We start from the raw sequence: 27,381 nt of genomic DNA, 5'->3' as shown, positions 1-27,381 counted from the left end.
ATATTATCTGTTGAGGTTTTCAATATGGCAGTTATAACATAATGGAGGACAGTAAGGGACCTATGTGGTTGTAAGGCTTCTATATTTTATTTGAAATGGAAAAATATTAACTTTAAGAAGACTGTGAAGGGTTAATTAAGTGTGTACACTGTCATCCCTGCAACAACCATTAAAAATGTAACAAAAAGAGATACTGCCAAAGTTCCAACAAAAAATCAAAACAATGTTTTAAAATACCTAAATAATTCAAGAGAGGGCAGGAAAGAGGGGATAGAAGAAAAAGAAAGAAGAGAAGAAAAAGAGAAAACAACAAAATAGTAGACCTAAATAGAACCATATCAATAATTACAATAAAAATAAAAAGGTGAAAAAGATGTGCTATACAAATAATAACAAATTGGAGTGGATATATTAATATCAGGTAAAGTAGACCTCAGAGTGAGGAATATTATCACGGACAAGAAGAAGATACAATGATAAATGGCATCAACTCATAAAGAAGACACAAAAGTTGTAAATACTGAGCTAATAAGACAACTTCAAAATGCATGAAGAAAAAACTGATGGGACCGATAGTAGAAATACATAACTACATAATTATAGGTGGAGACTTAAACTCCTCCTTAGTAACTGACTGAACAAGTGGCCAGAAAGTCATACAGAAGACCTGACTAATACTATCTACCTCCTTGACCTAGTTGACATTTATAGAACATATGCCACTCAGCAGAAAAAACACATTCTTCTCAAATGCACATGGAACACTCATCAAGATAGGCCATATCCTGGGTCATAAAAGAAACCTTAAAAATGTAAAAAAAAAAAAACAAAAAACTCACACCTATAATCCCAGCACTTTGGGAGGTCGAGGCAGGCGGATCACGAGGTCAGGGGTTCAAGACCAGCCTGGCCAGCATGGTGAAATCCGATCTAAAATTACAAAAAATTAGCCAGGAATGGGGGCACACACCTGTAGTCCCAGCTACCCGGGAGGCTGAGGCAGAATTATTGCTTGAACCCGGCTGGCAGAGGTTGCAGTGAGCCAAGATTGTGCCACTGTACTCCAGCCTGGGCGACAGAGCAAGACTCTGTCTCAAAAAAAAAAAAAGTTAAAAAAACAAAGGATACAAAGTATGTTCTCTGATTATATGGAATTAAACTGGAAATCAATAACAGTAAGATAATGAAAATCTCCAAATATTTGGAAATTAAACAACACTCTTTTATATAATCAATGGGTTCAAGAGAAAGTCTCAAGGGAAATTAGAAAATATCTAAACTAAATACAAATGAAAACACAATATATCAAAACTTGTAGGATGCAGCTAAAACAGTGCTTACAAGGAAAGTTACAGCATTAAATATTTATATCGACAAGAAGAAAGGTCTCCAAATCAATGAATCAATGACCTGGTTTATGCCTTAAGATAACAGAAAAAGAGGAACAAAATAAGCCCAAAGCAAGCACAAGGAAGGAAATAAGATTAGAGCAGAAATAAATGTTTTAAAGAAGAGTAAAACAAATGAGAAAATAAAGTAAGAGGTTGGTTCTTAAAAAAGATCAATAAAATTGATAAATTTCTAGCTGAAATGGCAACAATAAAAAGAGAAAAGAGACAAGTTATAATAATTAAAGAAGGGTTATCACTACAGACACCAGAAACATTAAAAGGATAAGAAGGAGATACCATGAACAACTCAAATAAATTCGAGCTAAATAAACCTAGCTGAAATGAAAGTTGAAAGACACAGACTAGGTGAAGAAAGAGATGACCTGAATAGTCCTATATCAATTAAAGGAATCACAGTTTTAGTTTAAACCCTTGTAGGAAAAAAAAAAAATCAAAACTCCAGCCCACATGACTTTACTGGCAAATTCTACCAAACATTTAAAGAAGAAATAACACTATTCTACATAATTTTTTCCCAGAAAACAGAAAAAGAGAGAACATTTCCCAACTAGTTTGATGAGGCTAGCACTACCCAATACCAAAACCAGACAAAGGTAGTAGAAAGAGAAGAAAACGGCAAACAAATATATTTCATGAATACAGACATACAAATCCTCAAACAAAATAATAGCTTGCTGCTTAAGTCTCAAGTTGGGGAGGAAAAAACAGCAAATCTAATCCAACAGTGTAGAAAAAGAATACACTGGAGCCAACTGGCATTTATCTCAGGAATGCAAAGCTGATTCAATATTCAAAAGTCATTCAATGTAAACTCTCATATTAACACTAAAGAAAAACCACAGGATCTTATCAGTTAATATAGAAAAGGCACTGGGCAGAATTCAACATCCATTCATGATTTTTAAAAAACCCTCAGAAAGCATAATCCATAAGATAAAAAACACAAATTCACCTTCTGCAAAATTAGAAACTTTTGCTCTTGAAAAGAGATTATTAAGAAAATGAAAAGGCAATCTATACAGATGGGGAAAAATATTTTCAAATCATGTATCTGGCAAATAATTTATATACCAAATATATAATTTTCAAAATCCACAAAGAAAACACACACACTCACAAAATAAAACATCTAAGAATGGGCAACAGATTTGAACAAACACTTCACCAAAGAAGATACGCAAATGGCAAATGAGGACATGAAAACATATTTAACATCTTTAGTCACTAGGAAAATGTAAATTAAAACCACAATAAAACGCCATTACATACTTATCAGAATGGCTAAAACAGAAAAGACTGACCATTCCACTTGCTGGAAAGCTTGTGAAGTAATTGAAACTCTCATACGCTGCTGATGGGATTATAAAACGGTACAACCCCTTGGGAACAAAGTTTGGTTATTTCTTTAAAAACCAGTCCCATACTGGAGACAACCCAAATGCCCATCAACAGCAGAACAGACAGAGGTATACTGACACCTGGATATAGCCATCCTTGACAATGATGAAGTAGGAAGTACTGATACATGCTTTAATGTGAATAAATCTCAAAATAATCGTGTCAGGTGAAAGAAGCCAGAAAAAGAGAGTAAATTCTGTGATTCTATTTATGCAACATTCTGGGAGATAGAAACTGACCTATAATGACAGAAAGCAGATTAGAGGGAACCTGGAGAAGAGAGGTGCAGGGAGGAGGAAGGGAGGGGCATGCAGAGAGGCAGGAAGAGACTTTAGGCACAGTGGGTATGTTCGTTGTCTTGAGTGTGGGGATGGCGTCAGAGACGCTGCACTTGTCAAACTGTCCACTTGAAATATGTGCAGTTTATTGCATAGGCAATTTAATTGCACAATCTATTTTTGTGCTCATTAAAGGAAATGCAAGAGCAACTAAACAATCCAATTAAAAAGGCATAAAAGATTTGACCAAACGCTCCACCTAAAAAGACGTGCAAATAAGCACAAAAGGAAACTCAACATCATAGCCATTAAGGAAATGCAACTTAAACCCATAATGAAATACCACTACCTACCTATTAGAGTGGCTAAAATTCAGAAAAAAACTGACAAAACCAACAAAACCAAGTGCTGGCAATACTGTGGAGCAACTGGAACCCTCTTACACTGTTGGTGAGAATGCAAAATGGTGCACACACTCTGGAAAACAGTATGGCAGTTTCTTACACATGCGCACACACACACACACACACACACACACATATATATATATATATTTTTTTTTTTTTTTTTGAGACAGAGTCTTGCTCAGTCTCCAGGCTGGAGTGCAGTGGCACAATCTTAGCTCACTGCAACCTCCATCTCCCAGGTTCAAATGATTCCCCTGCCTCAGCCTCCCAGATAGCTAGATTACAGGCGTACACAACCACACCCAGCTAATTTTTGTATTTTTGGTAGAGATGGGGTTTCACCATGTTGGCCAGGATGGTCTTGATCTCATGACCTCGTGATCCACCCGCCTCAGCCTCCCAAAGTGCTGGGATTACAGGCGTGAGCCACTGTGCCCGGCACAGGTTCTTATAAAATTAAATATGCATTAACATGTTGCCCAACAATTCTACTCCTAGATATGTATTCTAGAGAAGTGAAAACTTATATGCAAACAAAAACCTGTACGTGAATGTTTATAGTAGCTATAACTAACCACCCAAAACAGAAATGTGTGAAACATATAATCGCCTAAAACAGAAAATAACCCAAATGACTATCTATGGATGAATGGAATACTATTCTGCAACAGAAAGGAGCAAACTATTGATAAATGCAACAATGTGGGTGAATCTCCAAAGAACTGAGTAAAAGGCTACATACTACTTATATGGCATTCTGGAAAAGGCAAAAGTATAGGTACAGAGGACAGATCAGTGGCTGGCATGGGTCAGGAGGAGGGGGAGGGGATCACTGTCAAAGGACAGCAAAAGGCAGGGTTTTGAGAGAATGAACAGTTTTCTGTGTCCTGATAGGGGTGATGTTGACATAGACATGGATTAGGACTCACTGTAAGTGCACACAATAATAAAGATAATAACAATAATACAGTAGTTCCCCCTTATCTAGGGAGGATGATGAATGATGATGATGAAAACTAGGGGTACTTTTCAAGATCCCCAGTGGATGTCTAACACCATGAATAGTTCTGAACCCTATATATACCATGTTTTTCCCTATAGTGTATATATATATACCTATGGTAAAGTTTAATTTAAAAATTAGAGCCAGGCACAGTGGCTCATGCCTCTAATCCCAGTACTTTGGGAGGCCAAGGCAGGAGGATCACCCGAGCCCAGGAGTTCAAGACCAGCCCTGTCTTGAACAAGGGAGACCCTGTGTCTGCAAAAAATAATTAGCTGGGGCCTGGTGCAATGGCTCACACCTGTAATCCCAGCACTTTGGGAGCCCGAGGCAGGCAGATCACCTGAGGTCAGTAGTTCAAGACCAGCGTGGCCAACATGGTGAAACCCTGTCTCCCAGACTAAAATACAAAAATTAGTCCAGGCGTGGTGGCAGGTGCCTGTAATCCCATCTGCTCAGGAGGCTGAGACAGGAGAATCACCTGAACCCGGGAGGTGGAGGTTGCAGTGAGCCAAGATCGCACCACTGCACTCCAGCCTAGGCAACAGAGAATCTGTCTCAATAATAATAATAATAATTAGCCGGGTGTATGTCTACTGCATGTCTGTAGTCCCAGCTACTCAGGAGGTTGAGGTGGGAGGATCACTTGAGCCTGTGGCGTTTGAGACTGCAGTGAGCTATGTTCACACCACTGCACTCCAGCCTAGGCAACAGAGCCAGACCTTGCCTCAAAAAAAAAAAAAAAAGTATACTGTGATAAAAGTTATGTGAATGTGGTCTCTCTCTTACAATATCCTGTTGTGCTGTACTCACCTATTTTCAGACCACAATTGACCATGGGTAACTGAAACCTCAGCAAAACTGTAGATGAGCGGGGAGCTAGTGTCATAATAAAATGCTCATGAGTCCACACTGAGGTAAAGAAATTACTAAATAAACAAATCTCCCAAACAGAAGAATTCCACTTTATGCAGACACTCTACCATCAAGGAGGAGTAGGTAACTCCCAGCCCTTTAAGTGTGGGCTATGCAGTGACTCCCTTCCTAAGAGGATAGTACGGAAAGGAGGGAAAAAGAGCCACTTTACAGGGGAAACACCTGACAGACACCGCCTCCGCCAGATGATAACACTCAGCATCAGCAGGGCCAGGTTATGCTGACCACACCTACCACGGACATGATGGAAAATCCAGGAATGGGCCGGGCCCATGGCTCACACCTCTAATCCCAGCACTTTGGGAGGTTGAGGCGGGTGGATCACTTGAGGTCAGGAGTTCAAGGCCAGTCTGGCCAACACGGTGAAACGCTGTCTCTACTAAAAATACAAAAATTAGGCGGGTGTGGTGGCACGTGCCTGTCATCCCAGCTACTGGGGAGGCTGAGGCAGGAGAATCGCTTGAATCCAACAGGCAGAGATTGCAGTGAGCTGAGATTGAGCCATTGCATTTCAGCCTGGGCAAAGAAGTGAAACTCTGTCTCAAAAAAAAAGAAAAAAAGAAAAAAGAAAAAGAAAATCCATTCAGGAATGGCACTCAGCCTTTGTGCTTTTCTTCCTAAAACCCATAACCTCAGTCTAATCATGAGAAGAACACAAGAAATCCCTGTAGAGGAACATTTTACAAGAGGCTGACCAAGGCTCCTCAAAACTTAAGGTTATCATCAACAAGGAAAGTCTAAGAAGTGGTCATAGCCAGAGGAGCCTGGGAAGACAGGAGAGCAAATGCAGTGTGGGGTTCTGGATGGGATTCTGCAACAGAAAAGGACATTAGGGCAAATTCAGGAACCCTGGATGAAGCCTGGACTTCGGTCACTAACAATGCATCGATCCTAGTTCATTCGTCATGTGCAGAGCAAGATGCTGACAGGAAAGAGGGCTCAGAAATGCCTCCGTGCACAAGGTTCACACTCAACTGCTGCTCTTGGCCACAGTCTCACAGGTAATGTTTCAAATAAAATATACGGTACAAGATTCTTGTGCTATTTTTTCTTGTGTTACAGTTAATGGTATTTAATTTACTACTAATGTACTATGAAACCTCAATTCCTGTTTAAAGTTTCTGGCTTTGGAGTTAATTTCTATCTCTACTCAAGGTGACTTAAACAGACTTAATGAGCCTAGGCAATATAGCAAGACCCCCATCTCTACAAAAAAAAATTCTTTTTTAATTGGCCAGTTATGGTGGTGCCCGCCAATAGTCCCAGCTATCTTGGTGGCTGAGGCAGGAGGATCGCTTGAGCCCAGGAGATTAAGGGTGCAGTGAGCTATGATCACACTACTGCACTCCAGCCTAGGCTAAAGAGACCTGTCTCTAAAATAAACAAACAAAAAAACAGACTTGATGCCAATTTTTACATGCTTCTCCCATCCAAATAATTTACCATCTTATTTTTGCCCTAATATAAATTCATCAACAGTGCCCCCTCGTACAAGCTAGTACTATTCGGTTAAGCAAATGAGCTGATGACTTTTATGACCATCGTTACTTCCAGAAGGTGTCCTGTTTCTATGACAGTAGAGCAGCCAGCTGGGGAAAGAGCACTGACCTAACCACTGTTGCCCTGCACCAGCCCAGCCCACCTAATTTCTCTATGAAGTAGCACAGCCATTCTAGCAGGAAGATGTTGAATTGGCTGGTCCTTCAGGCCAGCAAGAACACGAAGCCAAGGCCATGAGGCCTGAGGCAGGCACACAGGTGGCTGGTGAATGGGCTCCCTCCCACCTCCTGCTCATCCGGCACCTCCCAGGCTATGCCTGGAACCAGAAAGGCGCTCCCTAGTCAGGCCTGTCCTGAGCAGAGACCTCAGTGTCATCCCCTGCCTTCCTGGTGAGGACAGACAGCAGTAAGGCCCAGAATCTCAGAACTGTCTCCTGCATTGCAGCCTCAGCCGGCAACCTTGACCTCCCAAAAAGCCTCACACACACCACTCCAAGAAGCTGCATCAGACACAGCGCCCCGGGCTGTCCAGGTCAGTTCACTGGCACACATCTCACTGCTGCTGCTTCAAACCAGGAAACTGAGGTCTAGGCACACCCTTCCCCATCTCTGAAATGCAGGGAGATCAGTGGGAAGTCAGTGGCGGCAGTCAGAGACTAGCCCCCAACAACCCTTCTCAGTCACTGATGTTGTCTGCCCACGGAGGCCTCGGGGACCAGGGTTGTTTCCACGGCCTTGGCTCTTGGCCGGCCCAGTACGGGGGTGGGAGCAGCCTGGTGAGTGATGCCCAGGCCCCCAAGAGGTGGTCCTGCCATAAATAATGCCAAGGACACATCCCCCTCCAAGGGAGGCCAGACCTGCCAGGGAGGGCTGCATAAAAGCTGCACTCTAGCTACAAACAGGAAGGGATGAGCCTGCTCAGATGGTGAGGTCCCTATCCTGTTACCTGCCACTCACGGCCACAAAGGACCAGACACCCTCCCCAGGCCAAGGAAAACATGCTGCACCTCCCTGTTTGGATCCACGGCTACCAGGGCCAGCTGCTGGAGATACCAGGACTCTGCTGGTGTCACCTGGCCTGGGAAGGACCTGAGCAGCTCAAGCTGGCCACACACCAGCCACAGCCCTGGCCATGGCCCCCACCTGCCCACGCCCACTGCAGCCAGCTCCCTGTCCTGAGCGCGGGAAACAGGTCTGCCAACACTAACTCAAACTTCACAAAGAAACCATTTCTGGAATGGGGCTCCGTTTGGCGATTCGGAGTCAAAGGCGCACTTCATAGCTCCTTTCCAAATCCCGTGCATTGTCAGGCCCTGTTCCCCTTTGAAGCCTCGCTGAGTGATTGAAGCGTCTACTTTCTGAGGGGCAGATAGCACCGGGCTGGTAATCTGACTCTAAGCCACGGGATAAAGGTAGTTTGTTTCCTCTCAGCCCGTCTGTCAACACCTCCTCAGTAATTAGCCCTAATTATTACAGAGGGCCAGCCTCCCATTCGGTTATTAAATCAGAAATAGTATCACGGCTGGGCATCTGTCAACGCCCCGACTGGCGACCTTCGATTCATTGAATCCTCTGTCAGTATCCGCCTTTGGAAGCGCCCAGGCGGGCAGGGAGGCAGCGGCTTCAAAGATGCAGATCCCAGGAAGAATTCCAGGGAGGCAGGTAGGCAGGGAGGGCCGGTGCCCAGCAGCCTGATGGCGAGGGGGAGCCAGGCACCACCCCCTGGGTAGCAATACACAGCCCAACCCCAGCCATTTCCCACCTCCCAGGGCTGACCGATGTCAGTCTCTTTGTGGCGGGGAATAAGGTATGCCCCCAAGAACTCCTTCCCTTGGAGAAGAAAGCACCTCCGGGCCTGCATCAGGCACATCCGTCTCAGGGAGTGGCCTTGACTGACAGCTTGGCCTGAGGCCCAGCAAAGCCCTGCACCATTTCAGTGCAGAAAGGGGAATCCGAGCCCTGGCTGCCCAGAGCACTGGAAAGCTGGCAAATCTGCAAAGCAGAACTCAGATTCCAGCCGTAGACACGATTTCCACAGTGGAGCCAAGAGTGCTTCAGTCCTGTAGGCCCCGAGGAAGGACAGCCACCCGTCTCCCTTCTGGGTCTGGGTCTCTTCTCCATCCCAGAGAAATGGCCACATGCTCTGCCACAGGGGCCTTCTGCTCTGGCAAAGCACCTCCACCCTGCTCCCCCAGGGAACGGCTGCCCCCCAGCAAGATTCACAGCCTCAGGCCAGGGGCTGGCGCTGACTTCACCTCACTTGGGGCAGTGGCCCACGTCCCCCAGGGCTGGCCACCAGCACTTCTCCAGAGGCTGAGACCCACAGTGCCCCACCCGGGGCTCCTGGCCTGCAGTGAGCCAGGTGGGGCCCAGCACGGTGCCTACAGGCTGAAGCCCACCAGGTCTGTGGTGCCCCTTCCAGACAGGCCCTGCATGTGAGGGAGGGTCCCAGAGATCAGTCACTTGTGCTGGGGACACGGCCCAAGGGGCGTGATTTGCTCTCGAGCAGAGGCAAGCAAGTTCCTCTCGACAGCCCACTGCAGCCTGTTCTCTCCAAGGCACTGCCAGTGCCTGCTGGGTGCTCTGCCAGCACTTTGGGTCCTCGTGGCCACCAACCACCACGCTGCCAGGGCCAGGCCCCACTCGGCAGGGGGAGTGGGTCTCATGGAAACAAGGACATGAGTTAGTTTTCTTCCTTGGGGATGCCTGGAAGCCTCATGGCTGGAGCATGAGTGACCTGCTGGCCGGCCCCACAGTCAGCGGGGGCGCCAGGCAGACGCTGAGGCTGCAAGTCAGACTTCTCCTTCGCACTGGGATACGCGCTGCCTCAGCTGAGCCAAGAGGAAATGCCAGAGTGAGGAGCCACCAGGCTGCAGAGGCAGGCAGGATGGGCAGGCGGGGTCTCTCTGTGAGCAGGCATCTCTCGCTGTGGCTGGGGATGTCCGTCGCCCCAGGAGCAGGTCCCAGGAGCCTGGCAAGATGGCAGGAAGGAAGCCTGACTCGGGCATTTTTAGCCAGCCTGCCCTAGGCACTTACGGGCAGAGGCAGGAACCCAGCCAGCAGAGGGGACCGGCCTTTTTGCCCCGGGTGAACACACAGAAAAGCCTGCTGCTTTACGGGAAGCATGATATTCCCATGCACCAGTCCGGCCTCTGCTCAGAGGCCTGGTTCATGTAGGCCAGCTGCCGGTCCCGTCAGGGAGAGAGACAACACTCACAGAGGGTGCAGGATGGGGACCAATCCCCTGGGGCTGGTGCCACTGGCCTAGGGGATGGGGATGTGCCCTGGGAACTTGGTCGGAGTTGGAGGAGGGTGCCTAAGCACGCTGGGGCTGACACTTTCTGACAGGGACTTGCCTGTGTGGCTCCTCCTGTGGTGGAGGCCACCTTGGGTAGAAAGGGGAAGTCCCCTAACACACACAGGTGATGGTGTGGCCAGGTGTATGTCTCATCAACTCCCGACCACCCAGCTGTGTGCAGTCAACTGTGCACATGCTTACACATGCATGCCAGCAATGTGCTTGCCACACCCACATCCACAGACACGCGAATGAGGACAGAGGCCAGCCTCCCACTCGCTCTGCCCCGTGGGTACTGCGTGTGGACCCCTCACTGAGGGGTTCCCCATGCACAGTCTGTGATGAAGAGTCCTAGCTCCACAACCCACAAACACTCCCCAGTCCCCTGCACTGTTCAAACACACAGGTAAGGTGGGCAGCGCCAGCACAGCAGGGGGCACGGGAGTCAGATGTCCTCTGCACCCAGCTGGCAGCTCTGCCAATGGGGACACAGAAGAATGTGGCAAGTGCATGAGCACCCACCACCCACAGGCCCCAGGCCTGTGATGGGGGGTCCGTGAGGCCAGGAGGAAAGAAGCAGGCCAATGAGAGCACCCCACAGGCCTGGGCTCTTCCCTGGCCAGCCCCACCCACCACGTCCCTGTAACAGAGATGATGTAGCCCAAATAAAAACTAAGGGAGCAACGGGCCCTGCCGTCCTGGAGAGGCTGTGCAGTGACACGGCACCCCCAAGGCCTGCACCAGGGGAGTGTGAGCACTGCTGGGGCTGGGCAAGGGCCACGACACCATCATCTCTGCCTCTGCATTTGTGATCCAATGTGTTTTGAAACTTGCCAAGACAACTGGAAGAATGGGGGCATGGAGGGCTTCCCTATGAGATAATCAAGACTTAAAAGCTAGAATAACTAGTAAGGGACAGATCAGACCAGAGAGCAGGCAGGTAGGCTAGGCACGGCCCATGGGTGGCTGTGGCCAGGCTGAGTTGCTGCAGCCAGCAGCTGATGCTGAGGCAGGCTCGTGCCCTATGGAAAAAGGTGAAACGGGATCCCCTGTCGGTCAGGACATAATAGGTTATGCTGTGGAAAACACAAGCCCCAAACTCAGTGGCTTCACACATCAAAAATTTATTTCTTGCTCATATTACATGTGCATCGCGGTCGGCAGAGGGGCTCTGCTCGTCACAGGCTCTCGAGGATGACAGCAGACCCCTCCCTTCCGCCAGTTACACTTACAGGTGGACTCATGGTTGAATGTCAAAGGCAGAAAGTTACAACCTGGGAATACAGGATAATGCCTTTGTCCCCCCAGGCAGGGAAAGATTTCTTAAGTGAGAAACAGCGTCCCATACAGCACAACTGGGCACTGCCCACCCAAGAGCCAAGGCTTGGCCATCCCCACTCCTCAGTATGGGCCCCAGAACCCGGGGCCTGGGGGACTCTGCACACAGGCATGTGGAGACCATGGAAGCCTGACCAAGATAGCGCTGCCAGGAACAGCAAAGACAAAATCAAAGAAGCCTATCTGGGGCACTGCTGTGGGCGGAACTATGTCCCTTCAATATTCTTAAGTTTGAGTCCTAACCCCTAGTACTTAACATTTGAAGACAGGGTCTTTATTTTTTTTATGTTTTGAGACCAAGTCTCGCTCTGTTGCCCAGGCTGGAGTGCAGTGGTGAGATCTCGGCTCACTGCAAGCTCTGCCTCCCAGGTTCATGCCATTCTCCTGCCTCAGGCTCCCAAGTAGCTGGGACTACAGGCGCCCGCCACCACACCCGGCTAATTTTTTTTTTTTTTTTTTTTGTATTTTTAGTAGAGACGGGGTTTCACCATGTTAGCCAGGACAGTCTCAGTCTCCTGACCTTGTGATCCACCTGCCTCGGCCTCCCAAAGTGCTGGGATTACAGTGAAGACGGGGTCTTTAAAGAGGTGATTCAGGGTTAAATGAGGTCATGAGCGTGGGCCCTGATCCAATAGACTAGTGACCTTATGAGCGATTAGGACACAGACACAGGCAGGGACATGGCAAGAAGGTGGCTATCTCCAGGCCAAGGAGCAAGGCCTCAGGAGAAACCAACGCTGCCCACACCTTGATCTCAGGCTTCTGGCTCCAGAATCACGAGGAAATGTCTGTTGTTTAAGCCCCCCCCGCTAAAAAAGCTGGGGTGGTCCTTTGTTGGGCAGCCCCAGCAGACAAACAGGTGTGTTGCCCTGGGATGGATGCAGGCCCCTCCCATCCTCCCATCCTCAGCAGCACCAACCAGCCCCACGCTGGGTGGCTGCTCGTACTTCTCCATACTGAGCACCCCAGCCCACAGGATGATCAGCCGCTTCCATCCTACGGAACTCAGGTGTGGCTCTGTGGCTTCCTCTGGCCAGGGAAATGGAAGTGGGGTGACACACATTACTTGTGGCCTGCTGTGGCCTTTCCCCTGCCTCAGTGAGCATGGAGAAATACATCCAGGTAGGCTCTCGTCAGCACAGGTCTGACAGGCCCCAGCCATAGTGGCACACAGGTGTGAGCAAGAAATAAGCAGAGCCAACCATAGCGGCACTGTTGGAGATCTTTGTTACTGCAGCACAATCTGGCTCATGCTGACTGATCCTGCAGGGTAACAGCTTTATTTGCCTTGCTCCTTTATTGCTGGATCTTTGGGCTTTTCCAGTTCTGCTGTTCAAAAAATAGTGACACCCATGAGGTGGACATCAGACGGCCCAGACCCCAGCCAAGGCACTGTGTGGGTACCATTCTCATTCAACCCTACTACCCACCCCATGAGGAAAAACTGTGGTCATAGCTCAAAAAGGTCAGGGAAAGACGCTCAGCTTGTGAAGGGAGAGGAGAAAGCAAGGCCACCCTCCAGTCCCTGTGTTTTTTTTTTGTTTTTTTTGAGATAAAGTCTTGCTCTGTCACCCAGGCTGGAATGCAGTGGCCGGATCTCAGCTCACTGTAAGCTCCGCCTCCTGGGTTTACGCCATTCTCCTGCCTCAGCCTCCTGAGCAGCTGGGACTACAGGCACCCACCACCTCGCCCGGCTAGTTTTTTGTATTTTTTAGTAGGGACGGGGTTTCACCGTGTTAGCCAGGATGGTCTCGATCTCCTGACCTCGTGATCCGCCTGTCTCGACCTCCCAAAGTGCTGGGATTACAGGCTTGAGCCACCGCACCCGGCCTCCAGTCCCTGTTCTAAACCCCCATGTAGTGGCACCAAACCATGACTATCCCTGACAAGAGTCTTCATGCACCAAGTAAGTAGTCACAGAATGTGTGTGCCTAGAATTGTTATGTGGTCAAATTGTAATATTGTATACTCCCACTAATAGTATAGAAGGCCCAGTTCTCCATACCTCCACAACTCTGGGCATCTAAAACTTTTAAAATCCTGGAATCACAGGCAAAAAAAAAATTCACCCATATTTCCCTCTAGTCCTTTTATAATTTTAACATTGAAATCTTTAATCTGGAATATATACTGGCATAAAGAGGGAGGCACATACATGGCTTCACTATTTTCCAGAGGGCCAACTGCTTTTACTGAATAATCCATTTTACCCTCATTAATTGGAAACACCTCTAGCATGTACTATATTTCCATATTTATTCAGCCCTGTTTCAAAGTTCTCTATTCTCTGCTCATCTGTCCACAACATCTAAGTGCTTTAACTATTGTGGCTTTATAAAATATTCCAATATCCCATAGGACCTTATCCTTACGACTTCCTATTTTAAAGTTTTCCTTGGAGACAGGTACTTTAAACACCATCTCAGAGGACCCATCATATCCCATCTTCAGGAAATAAAATCTCTGGGTATTTCCAAGGGAAGTGAGGGACAGACACCATGATTGGAAAGCAGAGCCAGCACCAAGGCCTGTCCCTGAGCACGTCCAGCAAACCCCGCCAGGCTCTGCGGCTCCTGAGCACCTGCCTTCGGGTCTGCCAGTGTGTGGGGGCCAGGAGAGAAAAAACAATCCCGGGAGAGTGCCTCCTCTCCTGGCTCTTGGTGCACCTCCTTCCCCAAGGAGCAGGAAAGCAGCTTGGTCATCATGACTGAAACCAGGTGCTGCAGCAGCTGGCAACAAAGCCACTCTGAAAGGGGCTGTGTGCACTGCCTGTCTGGAAGGCTGTGCCAGAGTCCATCCTTGCCTCCACCCTACCTGTGCAGGAAACCTGGACGTCATCACTTCGAGACCCTGCCTCCCTTTCTGGGGAAAGCCCAACCACAATAAACAGGACCCGTTTTAATTAAAAACCAGGTCACCTGAACTCTCCCGTGGACTCTCACGCCTCCCCCGCTGGATGCTGCGTGACTGGCCCGCAGACACATGGCAGACCGTAACTCACACATGCCCAGAAGTTGCCTGGGTCCCAAGGGCAGAAAAGGCCCAAACCCCAGTGGGACAGGGTTCAGAAGAGAAGGCACCAATCTCAAGCTGAAGGATCCACTTCAGGTCCACTAAAGGGAGATGGGGAAGGTGGCCCATCCAGAAGCCTGTGGGACAGGGTAAGGGTCAGCTGGGTGACTAGGCTGTCCATCCTAGAGAGCAACTCCGGGTTCTACTGCCAGACCCACAGGCAATCCAGGCCACAGTGCACCGGAGGCAGGCATCGGGGAGCAGTCTGACCCGACCCACAAAAGGGTGACTGGGGCCTGAGCCATCAGATGGAGGGCAGCTGTGTGACCTGGCACAGAAGCATGGGGCTGGGCCAGGATGTCCAGGGACTTCCCACATCTGACCAGAATCAAGACTGAACATGGGTTTCTTCTGCCAGCTCACTTCCTTTGCCACCAGGGCTATACCCCCTTTCTAAAAATAGCTTCCCACCTATTTCCAAGGTTTCCAGTTGTTTTATCTACAAGGTATCTGTGCCCTGAAATAACTCACACATAAAACCATCTGAACCCAGAGCCTTTTTTAGTGATAGTTACCATAAAATAATCCCAACAATTTCTATTTTTCTAAATAAGTTTTTTGTGTGTGTGTGAGATAGAGTTGCACTCTTATTGCCCAGGCTGGAGTGTAATGGCGTGATCTTGACTCATCACAACCTCTGCCTCCTGGGTTCAAGCGATTCTCCTGCCTCAGTCTCCCAAGCAGCTGAGATTACAGGCATGCACCACCACACTTGGCTAATTTTGTATTTTTTAGTAGCGACAGGTTTCTCCATGTTGGCCAGGCTGGTCTTGAACTCCTGACCTCAGGTGATCCACCTACCTCGGCCTCCCAAAGTGCTGGGATTACAGGTATGAGCCACTGCTCCTGGCCAGTTTCTGAGTAAGTTTAACCAGATACTTGCTAATTAGTTTTTTCTAAAATAGTTGGCTGTATTTCCAATTCACATTTCTGCTTTTTCTTCCAACTTTTCAGGAAGGTGTTTTGTTGTTTTCACAACTGTAAAACGGAAAGGGACTTGAACTTCTTGTCCAAGCACCAGAGTGGAACACACTGCACACACTGGGCGGCTGTACCTGCCCATCCTGTGGTAAACGGCTCCAGGGGCTTCCAAGCTCAGCTTCCACTAGAAAACCCCTCCTTGTGTGGAACAGGTCTTTCTTCATTCCAACCCTCTGGGCCTGGGGCCTCACAGCTCTGGACTGCTGCCTGGTCCTCACTTCACCTCCAGCTCTTGGAAGTCAGTTCTCCACCTGCAGAGCCACCCACCCCCACCTACTCAGCCCCAGCTCCTTCGATCAGACCCTTGGACCCTCAAAGCCCCTGCTAGAAACCACATCTGCAACGCTGACCTGGAATGCTCAAGGCCAGGCCTCTAATCCTGAGAGAATGGGAAACAAAGACTCGCTGGTAGGCAGCCACTGCACCACAGGCTCAGCCAGTAATCCAACACATGTTTAATGAGCACCAATTGTGTACCAGACCACAGAGCTGACTAAGACAGAGCCCCTGTCCTGGAGGGTCACAGTCCACCAGGAGGGAGATCCGAGTCATTTACATCACTGGGGCTTCAGTGCTGAATCGACCATGCGTGCGAGTGCGGAGTGCGCAGGGGACAGCAGCACAGCAGCGGGGAAGAGGAGTCTGCTTCAGAACACCAGGTCCGACTACTACAGCGTTAACACACAAAGGGGGAATGCCTGCAGCTGAGCCTGGCAAGGGGCTTGCATCCTATCTTCCTGCATCCAAACCTCCCAGTTGCCCAGGACTGCTGGTAAACAAACCCACAGGAAACATCATTCTCTGCCAAGATGCTATCCCACTCATGCAGCAGAATCAAAGTGACTGCTTCCTCCAGGCAGCCTTCCTCACATTCCAGCTGGGACAGAAATCACAGGGAGCGGAGAAGGTGGGGTTAGGGGGACAGACACAGGAACCTCATTCAGGAACCAGGTCCCAACAGGACAGACGTGGCAGACCCAGTTCAGTCCCAGCCAGTGTGGAAGACACCAAGGGGGGTGTTTTATGGGGGTGGAGGTGACAAAGATGACGCAAGTATCTGCTGACAGTTGCCCTACAAAACGACCCCCTCGTGGGAGCAGGCCTGGGTGGGACGGCACTCCCAGGAGATGGGCAGGGATGCAGCCGAGAGCAGGCAGGAGCAGGGAAAGGGCACAGAGTGGAGGTCAAGCTCTGCTGGAGTAGGGGGAGCTGGTTCTGCTCAGCGCAGAGTCCAAAACAAGAGCATCTTGCCCAGCTATGGGTTCTGAAGTCATCCGGGGACACCACTCTGCTTTGACTGGGGACTATGGGGCTCCTGAGCCACACAGGCCACTTCATCACGAGGGGCACCATTGTTCCCACCTGGGCTGTGCTCAGAACCCAGGAGAAAGTGGTGGCTCTCCTGGGGTCTCCAGGGCCTCCACCACCTACTGTGGGGTACCTAAGGACACCTCCTGGTCTCCCTCTGTCTCCAAAACCTCCTCCTCTGTTTTCTGGGGTTTTGGACCCCCTGGATGAGCGGGGTCTGGTCTCTGGGCAGGAGGATTAGCTGACTCCGACAGTCTAGGTTCAGGTGTGGGGGCTGCCTCCTCTGGCTGGGAAGAGGCTGGTTCCACAGGACCAGGCTTGGAGCTACATGCAGAACTGGGCAGAACTGGGGGCTCCTTGGGCCCAGGAGTGCTCTCCTTGGTCAACTGCTGCTCGAGCAGAGCACTTCTGGATATAGAGTTGGACCCAGACACAGCAGGGGTGGCCATGGCGGCTGGTAAAAACCTGGGGGCAGTACCCATGTCGAGTGCCAGGCCCTCTAAGAACCTAGCTAAGTATTGCCTCACCACAGGCAGCTGAGGGGCCACTGGCAGCCGGCTGGAGGCCAGGGGCAGGGGACAGGGAACCACGGCGTGGTACTCAGCAAAACTGTTCGGGTCTTGAACAACTTCCTTGAGATCCTGGCAGAAGAGCTCGTAATCGTCAGGCAGGGGCAGGTCCCCATCAAGGTAGGGGGCTGCCCAGGCCCGGGCTCGGCCTGTCAGGCGCCTGAGGATCTCGCAGACACGGCTGATGTTGTCCTGATAGTGCTCAAAGCGGAAGGACATGTAATCTCCCAGTTGGGCCAAGAAGCGGTCCAGTAGCCACGGGGAGCCATCAAAGGTGCCTGGGTCTGAGCCTGGCACCCAGCAGAAGTCCACCCCGTGGGGTCGGGAGCCGGGCAAGCGCCCAGCTAGGGGACCCCTTTCTGCAGGTTTACCACCACGAGCGCCACTAGCTGTGCTCTTCTGCTCCATGGTTGTTCGCACACACACGGGGTCCCCGCAGCAGGGCCGCTCAATCCAGGGATCCACAAGGGGGGTGTATGCCACCCCAGGAGACGCCTGGTCCATCTGCTGCCATGGGTGTGCGTTGGCATAATTGGCGGCTGCCCAGATGGGAATGCGAGGGCCCTGCTGACGGCACCGGCCACGAGGCATGCTGGGCGCAGAAGGCAGAAGAGAGGAGAGCCAGCACTGCGGGGTGGGGGGGCGGGAGGTGGGGCGGCGTGGACAGACGTGGCTTGCACGACACAACAGGACAGGGATGGCTGAACAGGGCGTGGTAGACCCGCACTGGTCCAGGCAAGTGCTGAGGATCAGGGAGCTGACAGCTGCAGCCTCAGGAGAGCTGAGAAGAGCTGAGGGACTGTCAGTCGCAGGCCATCATCCAAGGCAATCTGTCCAAAGACAAGGTGGGGGAGAGCAGGAACTAGGCCTAACCATCACCCACTGAACTGGTGGGAAGAGGCAGCAAGCGGGCAACCCTCTGGTACCCAACTAGGAGCTCTGAGTGGAAGGAGGTGCCCAGGGGGCTGGCCTGGGAGGTCTGAGAAGGTGGGCAAATGCTGCCTATGACATTGCAAGGGCAAGGTAGAATGACAGACGCTGTCAATTTCAGAAGAAAAGGGGCCAGATCAGAACTGTCAGGGAATTTCAGGATAGCAATAGTAGCAACCTTTCACCGAGTGCCCCATTTGCGCCACCTCCCCAAAATGAAGTTGGTACTAGTATTGTCTTTGGGGCACACAGTGGTGAAGTAACTTGTCTGCAGTCACACACCAACCCATAAGTGGTGGAAGCAGCAGAAACTGGCTGGAGAGATCACAGGCTTAACCACTATACAGCACGCATATTATAAACTACGTTTGTCAGGCCAGGCGCAGTGGCTCAAGCCTGTAATTCCAGCACTTTGGGAGGCCGAGACGGGCGGATCACGAGGTCAGGAGATCGAGACCATCCTGGCTAACACGGTGAAACTCCGTCTCTACTAAAAAATACCAAAAACTAGCTGGGCAAGGTGGCGGGTGCCTGTAGTCCCAGCTACTCGGGAGGCTGAGGCAGAAGAATGCGGAGCTTGCAGTGAGCTGAGATCTGGCCACTGCACTCCAGCCCGGGCGACAGAGCAAGACTCCGTCTCAAAAAAACAAAACAAAACAAAAAAAAACACTACATTTGTCTGCTGAGTAGGCTCTAGCCACCCCAAAACTCTGAACAATGCACAGACCGCGTCATTAGGCTCTTTTACATCCCAGCACCAGGCACACAGCAGGTCCTACCTGCATCCCCGACAGCAGCAGTGAGCCTGCTATTATCTGCTCCCTCCTGACCCCACATGCTTTCCAAATTCACCTCTCACAACTGAGTGCCACCTGCAGGCAATGCCACCCCCACCCCCAAACGCCACCTTTCCACAGTCCCCATTCCAGCCACAGCAGAGTATCCCAGCCCCCCACTGTAAAATCCTGGAACCCCACTTGCTGTGTCTGCTCCCACAACTCCAGTCACTTGTGCCCAGGGTCTGGGGAGTCCCAGTCTGATGGCTGGACCTGCCCCGCCTTCTCCACACAGCAGTTACCTAGGAAGCTCCACAGCCAGCAGCCAGTTCTATTCCAGTGCAAGGAGCCCTCCCCTGGGGCGCTCACACTCTCCAGCCTAACTCTATCCAGCCCCCTCCCCAGTCTCTCTGCAAACGGAGGCCCACTCACGACCTCCATGAAACTCTCTGCTTCACCCCGCACACAAACTGCACTGGCTCACTGGGAGCACAGGGCCTGCACACACCTTCATCCCAGATCTCCTATCCGCTGGCCATTCCCCCTCAGGGTGAGTTCCTCCAAGGACCTCCCAGCGTGGCCTGCAGCACTAGAACCTGCCAGGGCCACTGGCCCTACCTCCACCACCCAAACACTCTGGAACCCCTCAGGTCTCAACCCCTCTGGGGGGGGGGTCTTTACCTGAAAGCCCAGCCCATGACCCTGGCTTCCCATCTTACTGCAGGATTATACTAAGGCCTGGGGGCAGCAAACCCACAGGACAGCACGTGAGTCCAGTACACTGACTGAAAAAGCAGTAACAGGCCCGATCCAGGGCCCAGCTCCTACCACCAGCCAAGGTTAGGTATCCAGATTGCCCACAATGACCACATCCCACGCCCAGGAGTCACAGTGTGCTACCCAGATCTCTGCCTTCCCTTCTTCCCAGCCCCCACCATGCCCACTCACCTGCGCACCTGTGTCCCCTGCAGTCTGGGAGAAGGCTTCCCTGCACCAGCCAGCCGGGCGTGCTTCGGGCCTGAGCTTTCCTAACCCTGGGCCCCACTCTCACCATTTTGAGAACCTTAGCACTCCCACGCCTATCAGTCTGTTGTTCCCCCTACTTTTCTCCCCACACTGCCTGGCACAGAAGACTTTCGGCCCTTCTGGACTGGTCAGCACTATCCTAAAGGGGTAGGTACCACGGCGCATGTGTAGGCAGCACAAGGCCAAAGGCAGCACCTGGGAAAGCTGGGACGTTCTCTGATCTGGGGAGACCCAGGGGCCCCAAGAACAAAACCTGCCCAAAGCCTTAAAGCAAGCTGAGTGCAGACGACCGCACCGCCCGCCCCCCAGCAACCGCCATGCAGGAAATAGGAGCTCACAAGGCCCACGGCAATAAGAAGCCCACCCACCTGCGGCTACGCCAAGCGCCCGCGAAGAGGGTCCAGGGATCCGTAGCTAGAGACCGGGGGACGGGCCTCCCTCCGAGGGCGAGAGTCCAAGCGCCACCTAGAAAGTGGAGAACGAGATCGGCCGCCGTGAGGCCAGGCAAGGCGCGGGCGCGACCTCCCGAGACTGCGAGAATGGCCCGAATGTCTCCAGGTGCCCCCACAAACCCCCGGCGCGGACCAAGAAACTGAGGCCCGCAGACCGAAGACACTGCGACCCAGGCTGGGGCTCCGAGTGCCCCTCCGCGGATCAGAAGTCGGGAAAAGACGGAGGGGCGTAGCTCCAGGCCCGCGCGCACAGAGTTCCAAGTCGGCCGCCCGGACTCCCGCCTCCACACTGACCCTCCTGGAGCAGTCGGCGACGCCCGCTCCGAGCTGCGCCGTGCGGCGTCCAGCGCCCGACTACGCAGCGCAGCCACGCCCCCAGCGTGCGCGCGACCGCCTTACGACCCCGCGCATGCTCCAGGTTCGCCCCACGCGCACCTCCCAGCCAGGCCGCGCGCGCGCGCGCGCTCAGCCCGCCGCGCCTGCGCTGTGTACCGTGTAGCTGATACCTCGCAGGCGCTCGCGGTCCCTGCTGTCGCGGTAGCGCCGCGCGGTGGGTGATGGGAGAGCGCGCCCATTCCCACGCCGCGCCAAGTGCCACGGGAGCAGGTGGGGCCGCGTGTACAGGCGCGGGGCGGTTGGGCCAAAGCTGCCTCTCATGATCCTCAGCGGGCGGTGCCCGGCGGTCCCTCAGATCCGGGAAATCTGCACCTCGCTGTGGCGTAGACCAAGGGGCCGATGCTGCTTCAGCCCGCAGTTACTGCCCTGGCGTCAGCCCGACACTGGGGTGCTGCTGGGCGTCGAGAGGGCTGCTGCGGGGCCGGGCTAAGCATGGGGGGCTGCAGGTGTCGGAGCGGATGTAGGCATAGCGGGGCTGCTGGGCCTCGAGAGCGCCCTGGAACGGCATGCCCGCAGAGTGCGTCTCATCACCCGTTGCCGGTGCCGGGAACCTCGTTAGGACCCGGTTCGATGTAGCTGCAGCCCGGGCGCGAGAGGCAGGGGGCAGGCAGGCCGAGAGGACCCTGTACCTACATGCCTGGGGGCTGCAGACGGCTCTGGGCCTCCTTGTTGTGGGTGTAAGTGTGTGCTTCCGACTCAGGAGAGGAGAGCAAGGGCGGGCTACCAAGGCCTCCCCACAGGGCTGTGCCCAGCCTAAGCCAGCCGAGTCAGCACCCAGATCCGGGACAAGATAGGTGAGGATGAAGTGGTGCTCTTCTCACTTGCACGAGCCGCCCCACGCCACCTCTCCTCGGTTTCACGGTGCCTAGAGAAGAGGTGGGAGAGGGTGCAGGCGCCCCAGCTCAGGATCTAATGCCTGTGGGCCAAGGACCTGGATGCAGGCCAGGAGTCTTTGGGGCCACGGCAGGCAGCCGGATTCACCGGAAAGTGACGCTTCTCAAGGGGAACACACACGTAACACACCAGCTCCCCTTCTGCCCTGGTCCAGTGACTCCTTTCATGAAAGCTCTCTGAAATGTTATCTGCATTTACACCCAAACTCACTCACTTTGATCCCTGAAACGCGAATCAAAGATCACATTGTACCTTCCCTGGGTCTGTGGGGCTTTCAGCAGCCTGGGCCAAAAATAATAAAAGTGGCACCGAGCCAGGAAACGCCTCCTTGAAGTGGGAATGAAACTTGAATTTTTTTCGGTTGTATCTTTCCTAATTGACCTGATAATTTAAACTTCCTCCCTCAAGGGAAAGGTGGGGGTTCCCGCAAATTCAGCTTACCTCAGCCTCTAGGCAGCTCAGCCTACAGCTTAGCGCCCATCAGCAGAGTGGGCAGTGGGCCTGTGCAAGAGATGAATCCAACTGAGCCAGAAAAGCCCTTTTTTGGTCCAAATTTTTTTTCTTTCAGGCCTTGTCCTGTGTATACCAGTCATGCACCACATAACATTTTGGTCAACAAGGGACCACATATATAACTGGTCACCCAGTAAGCTATGGTTACTTTATTATTGAAGAAAGAAAATGTTTAGGCCAGGCGCGGTGGTGGTTCACGCCTGTAATCCCAGCACTTTGGGAGGCCGAGGCGGGCAGCTCATTTGAGGTCAGGAGTTTGAGACCAGCCTGGCCAACATGGTGAAACCCTGTCTCTACCAAAAATACAAAAAGTTAGCCGGATGTGGTAGCATGTGCCTGTAATCCCAGCTACTTGGGAGACTGAGGCAGGAAAATCACTTGAACCCGGGAGGCAGAGGTTGTAGTGAGCTGAGATTGTGCCACTGTACTCCAGCCTGGGCAACAGCAAGACTCCGTCTCAAAAAAAAGGAAAATGTTTAATATAAATATGGTGCAGCCTAAGTGTACAGTGTTTATAAAGTCTGAAGTAGGCCGGGCGCGGTGGCTCAAGCCTGTAATCCCAGCACTTTGGGAGGCTGAGACGGGAGAGGTCAGGAGATCAAGACCATCCTGGCTAACACGGTGAAACCCTGTCTCTACTAAAAAATACAAAAAAAAAAAAACTAGCCGGGCGAGGTGGTGGGCGCCTGTAGTCCCAGCTAATGTAGTCCCAGCTACTTGGGAGGCTGAGGCAGGAGAATGGCGTAAACCCGAAAGGCGGAGCTTGCAGTGAGCTGAGATCCGGCCACTGCACTCCAGCCTGGGCAACAGAGCAAGACTCCGTCTCAAAAAAAAAAAAAAAAAAGTCTGAAGTAGTGTACAATAATGTCTTAGGCCTTCACATTTACTCACCACACCCACCGCAACTTCCAGTCCTGCACCTCTTTTCATGGCAAGTGCCCTAACCAGTCATTTTTTATTTTTTGCGCTGTACTTTCACTGTACCTTTGATATGATTAGGTGCACTAATACCGCTGTGTCACAGTTGCCTACATTGTTCAGTAGAGTCACTGCAAGTTTGTAGCCTAGGAGCAATAGGCCTTACCATATAGCCTAGGTGTGTAGTAGGCTCTACCATCTTGGTTTGTATAAGTTACTCTATGATGATCCCTCCATGACAAAATCACCTAGTGACACATTTCTCAGAATGTATCCCCGTAGTTAAGTGACATATGACTATTTTTTTATTGTGGTAAAATATAGTAACATTTACCATTTTAGCCATTTTTAGGTGTACAATTCAGGAGCATTAAGTACATTCATCCTGTTGTATATCCAGTGATCACTACTTATTTCTAGAACTTTTTCATCACTCCAGAAACTGTACCCATTAACTCTTCTTCGCCTCCCACCCCCATCCCCTGGCAACCATCATTCCATATTCTGTCTCTGTGAATTTAATTACTCTAGGTACCTCATGTAAGTAGAATCATACAGTATTTACCATTTTGTGACTGGATTATTTCACTCAACGTGTTTTCAAGGTTCATCCACATCGCAGCATGTGTCAGAACTTCCTTCCTTTTTAAGGCTGTATAATATTCCATTGTACACATTGATCACGTTTTGTTTATTCATTTGTTGGTTGACACTTGGGTTGTTTTCACCTTTTGGCTATTGTGAATAATGCTGCTATGAACATTAGTGTATAAATATATGTTTGAGTCCCTGCTTTCAGTACATAAGAGTGAAATTGCTGAATCATACGCTCATATTTTGTTTGACTTTTTGAGAGATTGCCAAACTTTTCCCTAGCAGTTGAACCATTTTATATTCCCACCAACAGTGCACAGGAGTTCCAACTTCTCCACATCCTCACCAACACTTGGTTACCTTCTCTTTTGTTTTGTTTTTTCCTAATAGCCATCCTAATGGTATGAAGTAGTGTCCCATTGTGATTTTAATTTGCATTTATCTAATGAATAGTGAGATTGAGCATCTTTTTCCTGTTTTTGGCCATTTGTATATGTTCACTGGAGAAATGGCTGTTCAAGTCCTGTGCCCATTTTTCATTGGATTTTTGTTCTTATTGTTGAGTCATAAGATTTTTCTAGATATTCTGGATATTAATCCCTTGTCAGATATATAATTTGCAAGTATTTCTCCATAGGCTGCTTTTTCACTCTGTTGATAGTGTCTTTTGATACACAGAAGTTTTTCATTTTCATTAAAATATCATTAACTTAATTTCACTAATTGCATTAATTTCCAAGTCCCATTTGTCTATATGTTGGTGGTAGTGGTGGTGTTATATCTAAATCATTGCCAAATCCAATGCTATGAAGTTTTGCCCTATGTTTTCTTCTAAGTTTTATAGGTTTAGGTCTTTATATTTAGGACTTTGACCATTTTGAGTTCATTTTTATATACAGTGTTAGGTAAGGATCCAGCTTCATTCTTTTGCATGTGAACATCCAGATGTCCCAGCATGATTTGTTGAAAAGACTATCCTTTCCCTATCTTGGTACCCTTGTTGAAAATCATTTGACGTATATGCAAGGGTTTATTTCAAGGCTCTCTAGTCTGTTCCATTGGTCTGTATGTCTATCTTTCTTTTTTCAGGAAAGTACAGTGTTCAAACTACACAGTCTTGATTACTGTGGCTTTGTTGTAAATTTTGAAATCAGGAAGTGACAAGCCTCTACGTTTGTTATTTTTCAAGATGGTTTTGGCTATTAGGAGTTCCTAGATTCCATATGAATTTTAGGATGGGTTTTATCTTTCTTTCTTTCTTTCTTTTTTCTTTTTTATTTTATTTTATTTTATTTTATTTTATTTATTTTTTGGAGACGGAGTCTTGCTGTGTCGCTCAGGCTGGAGTGCAGTGGCGGAATCTTGGCTCACTGCAACCTCTGCCTCCCGCCGAGATCTCGGCTCACTGCAACCTTCACACCATTCTCCTGCCTCAGCCTCCTGAGTAGCTGGGACTACAGGCGCCTGCCACCACGCCCAGCTAGTTTTTTGTATTTTTAGTAGAGATAGGGTTTCACTTTGTTAGCCAGGATGGTCTCGATCCCCTGACCTCGTGATCTGCCTGCCTCGGCCTCCCAAAGTGCTAGGATTACAGACGTGAGCCACTGCACCCGGCCTTTTTTTTTTTTTTTTTTTTAACTAGACACAGGGTCTCCCCTGTTACCCAGACTAGAGTTTAGTATCCTGATCATAGCTTACTGCTGCCTCAAATTCTTGGGCTCAAGTGATCCTCCTGCCTTAGCCTCTAAAGTACCTATGACTGCAGACATGTGCCACCACACCTGGCTTTTTTTTTTTTTTTTTTTTGGTAAAGCTAGGGTCTCGTTATGTTGTCCAGGCTGGTCTTGAACTCCTAGGTCCCGCAAAATATCGGGATTACAGGCATGAACCACTGAACCTGGCCTGTGATAGGTTTTTATATTTCTAAAAATCACTGTTGGGATTTTAATAGGATTGCATTGCCTCTGATGATCACTTTGGGTAGTATTGACATCTTAACAATATTAAATTTTCCAACACAGGATGTCTTTCCATTTAATTGTGTCTTTAAATGGATATAATTGAACACAGGATGTCTTTCCATTTAATTATGTCTTCTTTAATTTCTTTTGTGGTTTTCTGTGTACAAGTCTTTCACCTCCTTGGTTAATTCCTACATATTTTATTCTTTGTGATGCTATTTAAATGGAACTGTTAATTTCTTTCACGAAGTGTTCACTGTTAGTACTATAAAGAAATGCAATTGATTTCTGTGTGTTGATTTTGTATTTGACAACTTTGCTGAATTTGTTATTCTGTTTTTATAGAATTGCTATAAGATCATGTCATCTGTAAAAAAAGAGAATTTTATTTCCTATCCAATGTGGATGCCTTTTATTTTCTTGTCTAATTGCTCTGGCTAGGACTTTCAGTACTATTTTGAATAGAAGTGACAAAAGCAGGCATCTTTGCCCTGTTCCTGATCTTTCGGGAAAAGCTTTCAGTCGTTCGCCATTGAGTGTGATGTTGGCTGTGGGTTTTTCATGTATGGGCTTTATCATATTGAGGAAGTGTCTTTCTGTTCCTTGTTTATTATTGAGTATATTTATCATGAAAAGGTGTTGAATTTTGTCAAATGCATTTTCTGTATCAATAAAGATTATCATGTGTTTTTCCCCTTCTTTCTGATAATGTGGTGTATTACATTGATTTCAATGTATATATTTTTTCTTTTTTCTTTTTTGAGATAGGGTCTCGCTCCATCACCTAGCCTGGAGTGCAGCAGCAGGAACACGGCTCGCTGCAGCCTCAATTCCTGGGGTCAAGTGATCCTACCCCCTCAGCCTCCCAAGCAGCAGGGACAACAGGTGTGTGCCACCACATTGGCACTTTTTTCTTTTTCTGTAGAGATAGGGTCTCCCTATGTTGCCCAGGCTGGTCTCAAACCTCTGCACTCAAGCAATCCTCCCACCTTGGCCTCCCAAAGTCCTGGGATTAAAGGGATGAGCCACCATACCTAGTTTCAATGTATGTATTTTAAAATGATTTTAGGCCATGTGTGGTCGCTTATGCCTGTAATCCCAGCACTTTGGGAGGCCAGGGTGGGAGGATTGCTTGAACCCAGGAGTTCCAGACTAGACTGGACAACACAGCGAGAGCCCATCTCTAAAACAAATTTAAAAATTAGCTGGGCATAGTGTTGTACACCTGTGGCCCCAGCTACTCAGGATGCTGAGGCAGAAGGATTGCTTGAGTCTGGGAGGTTTGGGGCTGCAGTGAGCTATGATTGTGCCACCGCACTCCAGCCTGTGCAAGAGTGAGACCCTGTCTCAAATTAAAAAAAAAAAAAAATGTGGAACTAAATCCTTTGGTGTCCATCAGAGGCCCCGATGTCATTCCCAGAA

At 49.8% G+C, this 27,381-nt stretch overlaps 2 protein-coding genes across 2 annotated transcripts in view; both read right to left on the bottom strand.

The window, feature by feature from the left end:
- GNB1L (G protein subunit beta 1 like) overlaps nt 1-21,090 on the bottom strand; it is a 69,286-nt gene extending 48,196 nt beyond the window's left edge. The window contains exons 1-2 of the mRNA XM_003905223.3: nt 20,978-21,090; nt 20,600-20,696 (exon numbers count right to left, since the gene is read on the bottom strand). The gene's annotated coding sequence lies outside the window, so the exon portion shown is untranslated. The remainder of the gene's footprint in view (nt 1-20,599; nt 20,697-20,977) is intronic.
- On the bottom strand, nt 16,058-20,695 carry RTL10 (retrotransposon Gag like 10). Its single transcript, XM_031656098.1, has 2 exons — nt 20,600-20,695; nt 16,058-18,329 (listed from the first exon to the last, which is right to left on the bottom strand). Exon 2 carries the CDS (start codon nt 18,088-18,090, stop codon nt 17,050-17,052), a length of 1,041 nt encoding a protein of 346 aa, XP_031511958.1. The 5' UTR covers nt 18,091-18,329; nt 20,600-20,695; the 3' UTR covers nt 16,058-17,049.
- Nucleotides 21,091-27,381: the final 6,291 nt, after the last annotated feature.

The sequence above is a fragment of the Papio anubis genome, chromosome 16, assembly GCF_008728515.1.
Source record: "Papio anubis isolate 15944 chromosome 16, Panubis1.0, whole genome shotgun sequence".
Lineage (NCBI taxonomy): Eukaryota > Metazoa > Chordata > Mammalia > Primates > Cercopithecidae > Papio > Papio anubis.
This window is presented reverse-complemented; position numbering and strand designations above follow the sequence as displayed.

What these genes read in the sequence shown, in the direction of transcription:
- RTL10 (XM_031656098.1), bottom strand. Translation starts at nt 18,090, where the DNA reads ATGCCTCGTGGCCGGTGCCGTCAGCAGGGCCCTCGCATTCCCATCTGG.